At 41.1% G+C, this 16,079-nt stretch overlaps 1 protein-coding gene across 15 annotated transcripts in view; it reads right to left on the bottom strand.

The window, feature by feature from the left end:
• The window catches only part of AGBL3 (AGBL carboxypeptidase 3), a 66,261-nt gene that overhangs the window by 37,435 nt on the left and 12,747 nt on the right, over positions 1-16,079 (bottom strand). For 12 of the 15 annotated variants that reach the window (XM_061639422.1, XM_061639415.1, XM_061639420.1 and 9 more), the window contains 3 exons: positions 15,379-15,439; positions 14,394-14,579; positions 3,009-3,116 (listed from right to left, as the gene is read on the bottom strand). In XM_061639422.1, the coding sequence (XP_061495406.1) occupies positions 3,009-3,116; positions 14,394-14,579; positions 15,379-15,439 (355 nt within the window). Of the gene's footprint in view, positions 1-3,008; positions 3,117-10,174; positions 10,401-12,247; positions 12,318-12,609; positions 12,699-14,393; positions 14,580-15,378; positions 15,440-16,079 lie in introns of those variants that run through there. The other 3 variants (XM_061639425.1, XM_061639426.1, XM_061639429.1) reach the window with 3 other exon arrangements.

Here is a 16,079-nt window from a genome sequence, read left to right as displayed (position 1 = left end):
GAGAAGCAAAATATACAATTACTATTCAGATGTGAATTTCTGCTTATTAGAAAAGCATTCTGTGCAAGAAAACTGCACACCATTTTTACTGTATTCTTTTATGCAGCAACATATATTTTGAAAGGAATTGTGCTAAACAGTATCTTCTTCACAATTCCCAATTTTCATGCACATGGTTAAAATCCAAACAGAATATTGAAAACAAATTCCTGTTTTATATGCTTACTAATTCCTGGGTTATGTTTACAATTTCAGTGACATTAATACAATCCTTAGGAGCAAAGAGTGAGAAAGTATCTTGTATCATTATTCTGTTCTGGTGTATGGATTACATTTGGAAGTACTGTAGCTGCTTTAATGGTCTGTGACCTGTGAACAGTTTTTGATGCCTCTGACACTTATGTTTCTTTCAACATCTTTATATGTAAACCAGTGTTTCCCAAAGTGTGGTACGCGTACCCCTGTTGGTACGCAAAAGGGTTTCAAGGGGTACGCGGCCAAATGTTTTTTTTTGTACTTTATCATTGGGTTTTAGCAGCAAAAAACGTGTGCATGTGTTCTTTTAAGAGAAAATACAGCTCTTGTGATTTCTCCAGTTTCTCACACGATTGTGTGAGGGAAGATCAATATAATAACAGTGGTTTATCCCGATGTTACTCAATGCGTAGTCTCTTTCACTCTCAATGCATTCCTTGTCTTTTTGTGCACCCCTCCAGTTTCTCATAAGACTCGGACTCCCTCGCAATGACTTTGGCCACCAAAAAAAGCTTCTACAAACAGACAGATGGCACCACAAATATATTTATGCGTATGCTCCACTACAAAAATATTCACACCGGGAAGCGGGATTTTTCCTCTATCTTCAGCCCTGCAGTGGCCATCTCGCCAGCCACTTCCCTCTTGGGGAATCTCCCGCTCTTTGGCTGCAGAGCGGTTTTTCCCCCATCCTGCCTGGCCTGCCCGCTCATCAGCTATGAATTTTAGGCGGGAGGTTTGAATCCCCTGCCTGGGCTGCGTGCTTGAGTGGCTTCCCAGGCAGGATGGGGGGAAAACCGCTCTGCAGCCAAAGAGCAGGAGATTCAAACCTCCAGCCCAGGCAAGCGCTGCCTCTGTAAACCCGTTGCATGCTGCATGATTTTTGGCTGGAGTTTCTGGTTTTGGGGGGGTCCCCTCTGGGTCTCCAGCTAACTTACCTTAATCTCCAGACTCTCAGCTTCAATTTAAAAAAAACAACTAAGTTTCTAGGTCGTCTGGTTCCTGAGATATACACCGAACCATCAGCCCCTCCCCTCAACTGTACATAGGTACAATCCTAGATGTTTTTCTCCCATGCCCTATCTAACGGATTTGACACTCCCTAAGTATCGAAGGGCTTTTACTCTGGTGAGGATGAATACTCTCCCCTCTGCCCTTTTAGAGGGCAAGTTTAATAAAGTCCCATACAGTGATAGAATTTGCCCTTGTGGCGAAGGTGAAACTGAAACCAATGTGCATGTTCTATTGAGATGCCCTTTTTATCGTGATCTAAGGCAACAGCTAATTTCCCCTATTTTAATTTCCTTCCCAGGTAGACCAGAATCCTTTTATGCTGATTATTTATTGGGAGATTACTCTCCACAAGTTACATATAAAGTCGCCAAATATATTGCGGCTTCTATTTCTTGTAGGAAGGTACAGGTCAAATGCTTGTAAAATCTTGATTGGATGTACTATTTCTAAATTGTATTGCATTTTATTGGTTTTTATTTTTTGTATTCTATGTATCTGGTCAATGACTGAAATAAATTATTGTTGTTGTTGTTGTTGTCTACTCTGCGTAGAACCAACATTAGAAATTAGTTGTAAGTCAGTCAACAGAAGAATGGCAAAGAAACCAGCAGAGAGAATTAATATATAAACTAACACATTATAAAAGAATGTAGGTTAGATTAAAAATTGATGAGACTTCTTAGTACCTATTTCTTAGATTTTGGAATAGAACAAAGCCTTTTATTATTTATTATTTCAAATTTACAAGCCACCCTTCCTCCCCAAAGGGAGCCCAGGGAAACTCCGAACAATAAAAACAATTTAAAACAGCAATATAATGGATTACAGATAGCTGTTTATACCAGCAATGTGAAAATGTCATGAAACTATCAGCCAAAAGCCAAAATAAGAAAGTTTTTACATGTTTCCTGAATGCAGTGAAGATGGGAACTGCATGGTTTCCCTTGGGAGGGTATTCCAAAGCTGGAACTTAAGCAATAAGTGTTTACCATAATATAGATGGTTGTTAAAATTGTACGATATGAATATCTGGTAACCCAGTCAATCTGCTGTAACACAGTCTTTGTAAACAGCATCCTTTTGGAAGTGTAACCAGCTTTGTTCAATCCTGTTGTATTTTGTTAATGTTTACACTCAGTTTTACATCTGTTATGGTATAAGCTTTTTAAAGCTAAAAACAAAAGAATAAATTGTTCCACTTATTATGTGAATGAAAGTGAAGTCAATAGGACTCATTCCCATGTCAATCTCCCCAATCAAGTAAAGCAGAAACAGCCATATATGTGTGTATTTTAAGCAGATACACATTCACACTGAATTGGGTAGTTGCATTTTCATTATGAAGTTCATGGTGGCCCTAAATGGCTAGATTGTTTTTATACATAAAGAATGTGCCTTTTCTCATCCAGGGCCACTAGATATTACATGCAACTAGTTGCCCACGGCAATATGTTAAGGATAGTAGCCAGTTATTTGTTCAGTAACAATCATTCTCTGCAGTTATAGTTGGACACACATGTATTTTGAGTGGTGTCTGTATTCTGAATAAATGTTTGCAACTTTAAAAAAATGTAAATCTTGTTTTTTTGTTTGTTAAACTGAATCCCCTCTCCAGTTTCTTTACTGCATTTCTTTTTCAGTATTGTATGTAGATTTCTATTTTAAACAATTTTGTATAATAAAAATAATTCTGTGTTAAGTGATTTCATTATGAACTCTATAATGAAATGTGCTCAGACCTCCATCTGCTAGATATACCACAGCACCTTCTCCAGGGTCTGGGCAGAGTGGTTCAATCTCCAGACCTGTTGGACTGTATAGTGGTTCTGGTTGTGGGGGAATCCACTCTGAAAAAAAGATAAGAAATTAATATTTAATTATAGGCGTTACTTCAAAATATTCATGTGTGTCAAGTCACCAAGGATAATGACATTAGTTTTACAACTGTGCATTGTAAAACAGTAAGGAAGTGTTGCCTTAAAAATCCCTTCATGGGTGAGGTACATTTGTTTTCCTACTTGCAACTAAGTGGACTAGCAATCTATTTTTTAAAAAATGGAAATGTTGATGATCTCTCATCTCATATTTCATGATTGTGAGATGTAAATGCCACAGACAAGAGAATCTTGATGACACAAAGGAAATGGACATCCCAAAAGTTAACAAGATTCAATTGCGGCCTATGAGAAAAACCTTCAGGTTTATTTATAACTAAAATATTAATCTTCACTACTGACATCTGGATAGCTCCTTGTTCTTGATTATACCATAAACCTAATCTAACAGATAGGTGCACAATGTCAACATAATGGCTGTGATCCAAAGAAGCAAGATGTGTATGTTTACATTTGATGTTGCTACTGCAAGAGTTGCCCATTGCCAAAGAGACAAGTCACTAGACACTTTAAAAACTGAAGATCAGCATCTCCTTTTGGCAATGGGCACTGTTATGATGAAAATGTCAAACAAAGCTCTTGCCATTTGTGATTCTTTTCTATGTGTGCATGCTTAATGTATTATGAATAATAATAATAATAGCACCATTCAAGTTCATGATGCTTCATAAAGCACTGGCAGGACAATGCTCTTAAAAACAACTGGTGTGTGTGCAGGCGCATGGGTGTGACCAACTAGAAAACCAACTGTATTTCTTTAAATCCCAACTACTTTTGCTATATATCTAACAATTATCTGACCTTATCACTTCAGTATAATACACTAGCAAGAATACTGTGTGAGGCCCTGGAGTAAGAAAAGAGTCTCTTCTTCATATTAAAGGAGAATTTATCCTAGAGTAAGAACTATTCACTTTTTATGCATTACAGGTAAGAATTACTGTGGTCTAGTTCACAGGTTTGTTATGTTCTATTAATACCTCCAAAGCTATTAAAGCATCTCCCCTAGAAATTATTTTTCAACAGCAGAAGGATTTTTTGCCAGATGGTGTCAGCATAGGACCATGAACTTGGGAACAAGAAAGGAAGGCAGGCAGGATTTGATGGATGATACTGATTACACACATTATCTTGTCATATGAGAGATTTGAAAGAAATTAGATTTTCTTTCTTTGTATCTTTCTCATAACATTCCAGTTTCATTTTGTAGTAGACATTCATACTTGTCCTGTTGTGGACATACCTAAGACTTAAGTTAATACTTATGCCTTAAATTAAGGCATCTTCACAATAATGTTGGATTATAAAGGAACAGCAATCTGATTGCTACTTGTTGCTGACAGTTAACAGATTTCAGTTTATTGTTTTTAAATTACATTTGTATTTATATGCTACAGTTGGAGACCATGGTGTTAAAGAACTAAAATTTGCTGTGGGTACCAAGAGAATGCTTACAGTTTTCAGAAACTCAGCTTTATATTCGCTGCTGACATCTTTCAGAACATTTTAACATATTTAGTAAATGAGAATGGAACCTTGTGGTAATGGCCTGTAGGAGCCAAAATTATTTAACAATACAGCTGAAAGGAACAGCAAACAATAACATGGTATTTATTCATGATTAAAAATTGTGACAATGAAAGCAGATTCTGAAGGACCCCATTATCAGCTACATAATTGCATGGTTTTTTCAAGACATCTGATCTCTGCTGATCATTTTTATGACAGAGTAAAGTTCAATTCAAAAAACAAAATGCCCATCAGAGATATTCCAGCTGTATCATAATGCACTTATAAACATAACCATTACTGTCCAACTGGAAAACAAAGTAGAGCTGAAATCATATCATCATATTCAGTCATTGACATGATAATTTCCCAGCTTCTGTTCCTTCTCTTTAAAACAAGAATAAAGACTGGGGCTGGTATAGAGGTTAATTCAGAGTCAAGTTACTTATTTTTGTTAGAAGCTCAGCAGTTTCACATTTGACATTCTTAAGAAACTCACGAGTGGAAGCCATCCAGACCTGGGGCTTATCCATGGTCAGATCACCACCTGATTAGGTTTAGACTTTGTGTCCCTGATAACCTCTGCAAGGGTGATGGTCCGATTAAGATGGTCCGCCCCCGGATACTTATGGATCCTGATGGTTTCCTGAATGCTCTGGGGAATGTTCCCAAGATGGCTGGCGCTACTGCCGAAGCCTTGGTCAACCTCTGGAATATGGAAGTGACCTGGGCAGTGGACACTATCGCTCCATAGCGCCCTCTCCCACCAGGGAAGGCCTGTAATACACCTTGGTTAACTGAACCTTGGGCCCGATGAAACGGCAGGGACTACGGCTAGAGCAACGATGGAAAAAACCTCAATCTGTCTTTGACCAAACACTGGTTACAGCTCATTTTTGAGCCTGCCAAGTGGTGGTGATGGCGGCAAAAAAGCACACTTCTCTGCCACCATTGCATCTGCCCAGTGCCGTCCGGCAATGCTTTTTTGGGTGGTCTGGGGTCTTTTGGGCTCTGGCCTGACAGCAGACTCTGAACCATCAGTTGCTCACTGTGAAATGTTTGTGAGGCACTTCACAGATAAAATTGCTCGCATTCAGATTGACTTGGACTCCTCATTAATTACAGTTGTGGCAGATGTCCCCGTTGCTCCCTTTGGTCATTTTTCTATGGATACTTTTCAGCTTGTAAAGCCTGAGGATGTGGACAGGATTCTGGGAGAAATGAGGGCCACTACCTACTCGCTGGATCCTTGCCCATCCTGGCTAATTAAATCTGCCAGATTGGGAGGGGCTGGTTGGTTGACATATTTGATTAACACCTCCCTAAGGGAAGTGTTAATGCCAACATTGTTGAAGGAGGCTGTGATTAGATCTTTGTTTAAAAAAGCCTTCATTAGATCCTGCGGATCTTAATAACTTCCACCCAGTTTCTAATCTCCCCTTTCTTGCCAAGGTGATTGAGAAGGTGGCAGCGGCTCAACTCCATGTTTTCCTGGATGAATCGAATTATCTAGACCCTTTTCAATCAGGCTTCAGGCCTGGTCCTGGGACACAGACTGCCCTGGTTGCCCTGCTTGATGACCTACGCTGGGCATCAAACAGGGGGAGTGCATCCCTGTTGGTGTTGCTGGACCTCTCGGCGGCCCTTGATACCACCAATCATGGTATCCTTCTGAGCCGTCTTGCTGGGATGGATCTAAGAGGCACTGTTTCACAGTGGCTCCATTCCTACCTGATGGACAGGATCCAGAAAGTGGTGCTGGGAGACTACTGCTCGACCCCCTGGCTGTTGGCCTACGGGGTACCACAGGGTTCCATTCTGTCTCACATGTTCTTTAACATTTATATGAAACCATTGGGAGAGGTCATCCGGAGATTTGGAGTGCAATGTCATAAATATGCTGATGACACAACTCTATCTCTCCCTTCCATCTAATGGCAGGGTGGGAGCACTCATCCTAAATCAGTGCCTGGAGGCTGTGAAGGGCTGGATGTGGGCTAACAAACTGAAACTTAATCCAGACAAGATGGAAGTGTTGCTGGCCAAGGAGTGCTTTGGGCCATCTCAAAATGGTCTACCAGCTGCATCAGTTCCTGGAAGCAGCTGACTTGGCCACAGTGACACATGCATTGGTGACATCGAGGCTTGATTACTGTAATGCAATCTACGCGAGGCTGCCTTTGAAAACCATTTGGAAGCTACAGTTGGTCCAAAATGCAGCAGCCAGAATGTTAACGGAAGCATGGCGCAAGGAGCATATCACCCCTGTGCTTTACTGGGAGAGAGCCTTTCAATTGTGGCTCCCAGACTTTGGAATTTCCTGCCCCAAGAAGCCCGCTTTGCTCCCTCCCTGATGGTTTTCCAGACACTTGTAAAAACTATTTTGTTCCAGAAAGCCTTTGGTTGGGACTGATGGGTCAGCCTGACACTGTTTAAAGTTTTTTACCCTTCATTTTTATCTTTTAAGTTCTTTTATTCTCTCTCTCTTATATGTGCATGCACATATATACATGTATGTATGCTTGTATGTGTATGCATAATGCATTTTGTATTTTAATTGTATTTTATGCATTTTCATTTCCTGTAATGTTTGTGTTTTTATTGTGTATTTTATTATATAAGTGTGCTATTTAATTGTAGCTGCCCTGAGTCCCCTGTTGTAGGGTAGAAGGGCAGCATAGAAATATTTTAAATAAATAAAATAAAATCCACATGGGAGCATAACTTCATGCTAAAGACAATGTTTTTACCTCCGTTTTCTGTTTGCACTATCTACAGTAAGGGATCAATGCCAGCTGCAAACACTGTGTTTTCTAGTCACACTTGAGGAGAAGCATCAATCACGTAGTTTCCTAAAGACCACACCCTCTAATTTAACATTTCCACTCCCTCTGTTTACCTGGCAACCAAGCATGCTCAGTTTGTTCTACCAGTAAGTTTCATTTTAAAACAACAACCCAGAAGTGCAATTATTTGTATTTTCACTGGTACAATACAGTTGAAATACAAATGTTTGTTTGAGCAGTGTTATGCTTTTGTGCACAAGTTGGGGGGGGGAGAAAATAAGGCGCCATTTGCAGCAACATAAAAGAAGCTTGCAGAACAGGAGAGAGAAGCGGAAGTTTCTCTTCAGCCCACAGGAAATGAAATGAAGGAAGGGAGGAGGAGAGAGTGGGTATGGAGAGGGGAATGATTGACACACCCACCTAAAAGCATTGGAGCACAGCATCTGCAAATCCCAGAGATACGGAGCGGAGACATTTTTTCTTTCCCTTTTCAGATTATCAGAGGATTGGGTTAGTACGGATTTACAGGGGAGGAACTGTGTGATAGCTTCTGTTTGCCAGTAACACCATGTGAACCATGCGAATTAAGAGGGGATGCAAGTAGCACCAGACACACAGTAAAACCCTGTGTAGATAAGCCCCTGGTGACTATCCAGACTTAATTGGTAAACAAGGCCCAAAACTTAATCTCTTGTCATTACCATTTGCCTCAGTTCCTCAGACTTTCTTCCTGAAAAAGTCAGCTCAGAGCCATGAATATTTGTCTTAGGTTTTCCATAATGGAGATAAAAGCAAACACTTCAGTCAGTTTTTCTGAAACCTCTCTATCCTCCTAAACCTTCACTCTCTGGTCATTCAATGTACCAACCAACTTCCTAGCCATTTTCCCAGTTCTGATGTATTTTTTAAGCGTTGGCTTGATGTTTTTAGTTATGTGCTCCTCCAAATCTTTTTTTTTCATTCTTTTTTATCTGCTTGCATTTCTTTTGCCAAATTTTGTACTCCATTTTGTTCTCATTCGAGCAAGACTTCCATTTTCTGAAGGAAGCCTTCTTGCTTCCAAGACTGCTCTCATTAACTGTATACCTTCTAGCTGAGTGTTTGTTATGGACGTTTAGAACAACTCTCACGTGTTCTGGAGAGATTTGATCCTGTTTACTTTTTCACTTTTTACTTCATTTTTTAGAAGTTGCTTATTTTGAAGCCAAATGTGGTTATGGTGGGGACTTTCTTAACAATTGCCAAGTGGGAAACAGGATGCTGGGCTAGATAGGTCTTCAGGCTGAATCAGCAAGGCTCTTTTTATGTTCTTAAATTTTACAGTCAGATCCTATACATATTTACTGAAAAATACAGTACAGTGGGGCTTATTGCCAACCAAGTAATGTGCACAGGAATGCAGTCACGTAGTGCAATCCTGTTTCCATTAAACTGGTAGCTGTTAACATTAGTAGAATGTTGGTGTAATCACTTGTGGCCCTAAGTCTTTCAAGCACAAAGCAGATAGCAAAACAATACTAGTTACAAGAGAAGGCAACAGACCATCCACCAATCAAAGCACTGTGCACCTATGATGCCCCATTACCAAAGGAAGGAAGGAACCAATCAATACACACTGAGCAGTATGAAACCATTTTGTCACTCTACCCAGGACATATACAAAATGGCAAAGATACCACAACACCCCCTCCGCTGCAGACAACGGCAGCAATCAGGAATCCACCAACTGACAACTGTAGATATGTACACCATCAGGAGGACTCCCTTAAACAGGGATTCACATTCCCAAGACAACATAAATGCAACACATCCTGCAAACAGCTGCCCTTCTGACTGTTGTGCTCTAGACTGAGGGAGAGCTAGATCAGGGAGAGGAGTCAGATGAGGACGAGATCCCTTGGGAAGTTGGGGGAAGGCAGAGTATCAGGGAGGGCTCTGACAGACCCCAGACTCCCATACTCAGCATGTCCGTGGATGCAGTTCCTGCCCCTTCTGCAAGTCTGACATCTGAGCAGTTGGGGCGAGACTCACTGGTCGCACTCTCCACGCCTGCGCAGGAATCCCCACCGGACACTTCAATCACTTCCCAGCCAATCAGGATCCAGCTTCCAGAGCCCACATTGTCACCTTCCGAAGCCCCCTTTACTGATGTGCCATTTGAGACTCACCCCCCTCACCCCGTGCGAGGAGGCGCGAGAAGCGAGACTTTCAAAAGATGAAACTCAGGCGGAGCTGGTTTATGCGCAAAAACCTCCCCTACTTAAGCCAGGGTCGTCCAAGACACAATTGCTGAGTCAACTTTCCCCAAATGCTGCAAAGACTGCTTAGTTAGGAAAAGCAGTGAGTCAGAATAGTCAGTTGTATGAAGCGCACTGCTTTGGATGTAACCATAACCTTAATAAAAAGAGAAAAAGACATCATCTCGCCTCAGTCTGAATCCTTCAGGTCTGGGCAGGACACTGACAGGTACACAGAAGAAAGGATGGGAGGGCATTCTTATTACAGCACCCAGTCAGCTCCATAGAGCATGGCAGGAAACATATGGAGAATCTGTAATTCCTCAGGTGAAGAGTGCATATCCTGCTGGGGGAATAAAATTCTCACAGATACTCATCTGAACTTTCAACGTGATATGAGTTTTTTGCAAGGGAGATGGCAATATTCCCAAAAAACTAGTATAACATACAGTTTATAAGAACCAGCAACATGAGTTACCTTAGGTACCACAGAGGGAAACAAAACTGATATGGGAAACAGAAGATGATGGTCCAAGGCCAGCCACGGGGGAATAGTGACCAGAATACAAAGCTTCCATTTCATAGAACTCTCTAACCCCAGCCACAGCAGCAGACAAGCAAAGGTCACATGATGGTGCCTATGTAATCTTCCAGAGTTTCCAGCCCACAGATCCAAGTATGTAGATGATTAAGGAGACACAGCCCTAGAGAACAGCACAGATTAAGTATATGTGAGGTACCAGATTCAAATCCTGGATGTAGTCTCCATTAGAAAAGGTTGGGAGGTTCCCCACATAGAAGTTGGAAGGAGCCTATAAGACCATCGAGTCCAATCCCTTGCTCAATGCAGGAATCCAAATTAAAGCACACCAACAGGTGGCTGTCCAGTCACCTCTTGAAAGCCTCCAGTACTGAAGAGCCCACTATCTCCCTAAGTAATTGGTTCCACTGTCATACTGCTCTAACAGGAAGTTTTTCCTGATGTTCAGTTGAAATCTGTCTTCCTGTAACTTGAGCCCATTATTCCGTGCCCTGCGCTCTGGGACAATCAAGAAGAGATCCTGACCCTCCTCTGTGTGGCAATCTTTCAAGTACTTGAACAGTACTATCATATCTCCCCTCAGTCTTCTCAAGGCTAAACATGCCCAGTTCTTTCAGTTTCTCCCCATAGGGCTTTGTTTCCAGTACCCTGATCAACCTTGTTGCCATCCTCTGAACCTGCTTCAGTTTGTCTGCATCCTTCTTAAAGTGTGTCCAGAACTGGACGCAGTACTCAAGATGAGGCCTAACCAGTGCCAAATAGAGGGGAACCACACGATTTGGAAACTATACTTCTGTTAATGCAGCCTAAAATAACATTTGCCTTTTTTGCAGCCACATCACACTGTTGGCTCATATTCAGCTTGTGATCAACAACAACCTCAAGTAGTATTGCTGAGCCAAGTACCCCCATCTTATAACTGTGCATTTGGTTTCTTTTTCCTAGCGGTGGAACTTTGCACTTATCCCTGTTAAATTTCATTCTGTTGTTTTCAGCACAATGCTCCAGCCTATCAAGATCCCTTTGAATTTTGTTTCTGTCTTCAAGGCCAAGGTGCATGGGCCAATAACATCAATTTGGTAATTGTCTATCTTTCACATACCTCAGGATCCCTGTCATTTTGTCCAGCCCCATCATCCTATACAGCAATCCCGTCCCCATTTTCATTATATGGATTCCCACTGCCTGCTTGTTATTATCTCAGAATCATTTACTCTACTATTATAACACCAGCTTAAACAGAGGAGCCAGGAAGTGAGATGTGGTGCCCTATCTTTTCATTCTTCCTGGTGCTCCATTACCATGGCCGTTCAGATCCTTAACTCTGCCAGGGTACGGTGGAGCACCCGTGTCCTCCCACCCCTGCCAATCCTTGTGCATCTATCTCATCCTAAAGACTGAGCTAAGTGATAGGGGCTGAATGAAAACTGTTAGAAAGCTAACAATCATAAAACAGAAACACATTGGAATAATTACAGCTTTTATTTATCACAATCAATGGTAGAAGGAGTTCTATCATCATCATGAGGTTGTCAACCGTTCTATTTGTGCAGGACTTCTGTGATATTGGCAGGTCCACGGCAGACAGGAGAGGCACAGGAACAATTATATCACTGAACTTCCATGAAGGATACAGTTTCACCTGTTGCATAGCTGGCTGTCACACACTCTTCAGTTGCACAGCACTTTGGAAAGATAGAAGCATGGCAACCGATTTCCAGAGTCGCTAATTATTGCAATCTGCCACAATTGTGAAGCGCTGCACTGGAATTCTGTTGAAGGGCTGGCGGTTTTACACATGGAGAGATAAGAGAAACACAGGGTAGCAGTAACTAATGGCCACCAGCTGCAACAGATAGTATCTCATCCTAAATACTCAGCAGCAGTTGCTGAATGAGTACTATAACAAATGCTCTTCCAGTCCTCCTGCTTCAGTCCACTCGCCCAGTGGTGATGCCCTTGATATAAACTTTAGGTGCTAGACAATATAGTTAGTAAGATAATATTCACCATCCCAAGTGTTGTACTGTATCCCTCTCTCTAGTTGCTGGGTGGCCTGTTCCTTGCCCTGGATCTGATCCTGTAAGTAAAAAGGGGTTGTGAGTATTTGGCCAGTAATATCAATTGTTGGATTTGAGTGTCTGATATTCCCATAAAGATGGCTGTGCTACCAACTGCTCTGCTGGTGGGAGCTTACTTGCACTGGAAGGATGTTGATCCATGGGACCCTCCTGTCTAGTGCATATTTACTCTTGTGTCCCCTTTAAACGAGAACACAGTTTTGCTGGGGTGGGGCAAATGGAAAATGTGCAAAAAGTCACATTCAAGGGTGTGAATTCCCTTCCCTGATGGGCCTCCCCTCCTTTGCTTACCTACGTGTAGTGCTTTGTCCTTGCATCCTTGTTGTAGCAGTGGAGTTCAGGTTCCTGTCGGCATCTTGCAGGATGATGCAAGTACCTATAAAAATTCTGAAAGGACTAATATTAGTAACATACTGTTATGAGCATGGGGGTTGGAATGGATGATCCCTGTGAGTCCCCTTCCAACCTCTGATTTGGAGACTTGCGCCTGGGGGTAAAGAAACTGGCTCTGCTAGCCAGATGAATCTCCTTTGTTAATCAAATAGAGTGGCCAGGTAAAATGATGGGATTATTGGTTGCCCAGCAACGGTGAATGGGCCAGGGAGACCCTTTTGTCATTAAAACTCTTCTGGAGAGGAGCCTCCCCCCACTCCTGGCAGCTAGCAGAAGTTGTGCTTGTAGTTTTAGTTGTGTCTAGAGAAAGGCTGGTAGCTGGTAGCTGGAGGGAGGCAGAGAGACTGGCTCTCTGCACCATGGCGTTTGGGGGGTCTCCTGTAGCACTGATGGGAAAGCTGAATATTGGACTGCAGATGCATTGAACCCCTCCATCCTTGAGTTCAGGTTGGAATGTGTGTAAATAAATAAACCATATTTCATAAAGACACTGCAGTCTCCGCTGACCTTCTCCCCAAAGGAAACCAAACCCTGGAGAAGCGCAGGGATCCCTGAAATCTCACCACTAGGAGATTGGGGGAGGCGCGCAATAATTTGCTCAACAATACCTTTCCTACCTTGTTGCCCTGTGTGTTTGTTGTTTGTTGTTCTAAGTGCGCTCTTTTTGTGCATGTTGCCCTTCCATCAGACTTACCGTTACCCAAGTTCCCACTTGTGTGCTCTAAGGAATTTAGATATGGCAACAGCGAAAATAGTCTTACACCATGCACCATGTTTTCTAAGAGTTATGCATTACTTAAGGGAAATTATATGTCACTGGTGGCATGCCACAACTGATGCAAAGCTATTATCCACACCATACATTTAAAGCACATCCAATACACATTTAAAGCACATGACTTCTCCCAAAGAATTTTGGGAACTGTAGTTCCCCCCCCCACAGTGCTACAACTTCCCAGCTCCCTTAACAAACCACAGTTTCCATAATTCTTTAGGGGAAGTCATGTATAGTGTGGACCAGTGGGAATCCTATCCTCTTTTGTGTTTGTGTGTGCCAAGAAGATGATGGACTGTTGTTTCAAGCTCTGTTTTCCTTATGCCTCCTCTTTCGTTGGTGTTATATTACATCATTACCAAGATATAACTTACATGTGAGCAAGCATATGGCCCCAACTAAGTTCTATTTATCCTCTGACATACCTCCAACTCTAACCAATTATGGCCCTTGCAACAATGTTGTGCTGCCATCATGGTTACCTCAAATGTAATGTTAGCTCATGGTGTTATGCTAGTGTAGATCCCTGATGCAAGTATACTTTTGTGGTCTACTGATGCATGTGGGCATAGTCTCACTCCCATCCTCATCCAACTAGCATAATTAGAGGACAGAATTGTACTCTCAATTAACTGGGGGGGGCTTCAATCAGTAGACCTGAAAGTCATCACACTTATTTATGAAGTTATACGAAGCTATTTGTGTTCTAGAGTTCTTTCCTTTTAACAGGGAAAGTAACACACTCTTCCTTCAATACCTCAAAGGCTTATTGAGGTTTTGAAGAATTTAACTGATTGCATCAAGGATTATAAAGTGCTTTACCACAGAAAATATAATTTAGTAAAATATTGCTTTAAGAATTACCTATAGAAGTACCACATGAGAACAAACTTTTAATATTATTTACCAATATGCTCAATTCTTTCTCGGATAACTTCATACTGATGGGGCCAGCGTACTAGGTGAAGGTGTCCAGCTGTAGGAGACAATCCATATAAATCTCGTGGTTCACGAAGCCGTGGCACCCATTTTCCGGAGTTATATTCCAATAAAATCTGTGTGGTCCGTGGCAAAAGCTGATCACAAAAAGAATCTATAAGATGGGGGGGTGAGAAATATATTAATCCTTTTTGCCTTGGAGTTATATAATTTAAATTAGTCAAGTTGCCTGATACAATTGAAAAGAATAATCTCAACTGCCTATTCAGCATTATTCCTGTATTTATTTATTTATTGCGTGTGTGAATTGCCCTTCCTCCAAAAGAGATCAGGACGTTTATCTTGTATAAAACAAGAAGATACATCAATAAATAAAACAAGTACAAATAACCATAAACAAACCTTAAAATAACAAGATAATCAAAACACAAAAGTGACTTGCAGCTATTGGGCATTATTTTGTTGTTTTAACCAAATAAATCTGTATGAAGATGGCATTGCAGAAGCAACAACTGTACAGTAATATGTAAACTGGCCCAGGGTGCCATTAACATATTTAGGGGGGGGGAGAATCAGAATTTGGTTTCAAAATACTTGGTTTAGTGTTGTTGTTTTGCCAGAACTACAATTTATTTCCATCAACATATACTCTTTTTAAAGGTGTCCACTTATGTCTCCAGCTATGGATGTTCTTCTTCAAGTAACTCTCCTCATCCCACCATCATGATACAGATCACAAAAGGTTTATTTCTGCACGTAAATATTAATATTAAACCTGCTGGGTTTTGATAACATGCTATCTTCATGTATAATACTAAGCATGATTTCTTCAGATGTGTTCTAAGAGGCACTAGACATGCCAGAACTTTGCTGTGTTCCAGCCTAGCTGCAAATCCTTAGTCTTAATCAAATACATATTAGTACACTATGACAAGGAACAAAAATATTCAGACCTGTGAAAAATGCGCACTGCTCAAAATCTTCTGTTAGAAATGGGTTAAAGGGATCCTCATCCTAAAAACATAGAAAAATAGAACAGAAAGTAAGGTTACTCTTCTTTCTTGCAAACTAAAATGGGGCACTATGCATTCAATAACAGTGACCATTTTGATTTTAAATAAAGAAATAATTAAATCCTTAATTTCTGATAAACTTGTACTACAGTGCAAATGAAACAAAAAAGAAGGGAGTTATCATGAAAGAGGAAAGATTGCAGACTTTGGATTATGAAAAACAGACGCATTGTTAGAAACCTTAAACTGTCAAGATTGCTAAATGCCAAAGAGGTAAAGTGGTAAGTCCCAATGTACTTTGAATAAACAGTATAGCAGGAATTGCTGAACTGTGATCAAAGCTGAGGGTAATGCCTACTTTGTAAACCAGAAAAATAACTTTGTAAGCCAGATAATTTGTTCTCCCCAGCCACCCTGATCCCAAAGTCTGAATAGATTTCAAAATTTCTGAATCTGATGAGCATGAGGAAATCTGTTAACTGCCCATGGCAGAATATCCTTTGTGAGTTTGAGAAGGGATGGACAGAAGAGGATTAATAGGTCCCAAATGACTGAAAATGTTCCTTAATAGTCAGTGGGAAAGATTAAGCTTCCCCAACTTCTGCAAGGAGCGAGAAGTTCCACTACTACAAAGCTTACCT

Source organism: Rhineura floridana, chromosome 8, assembly GCF_030035675.1.
Source record: "Rhineura floridana isolate rRhiFlo1 chromosome 8, rRhiFlo1.hap2, whole genome shotgun sequence".
NCBI lineage: Eukaryota > Metazoa > Chordata > Lepidosauria > Squamata > Rhineuridae > Rhineura > Rhineura floridana.
The sequence above is the reverse complement of the archived record's forward strand: the minus strand, read 5'-3'. Positions and strand labels throughout refer to the sequence as shown.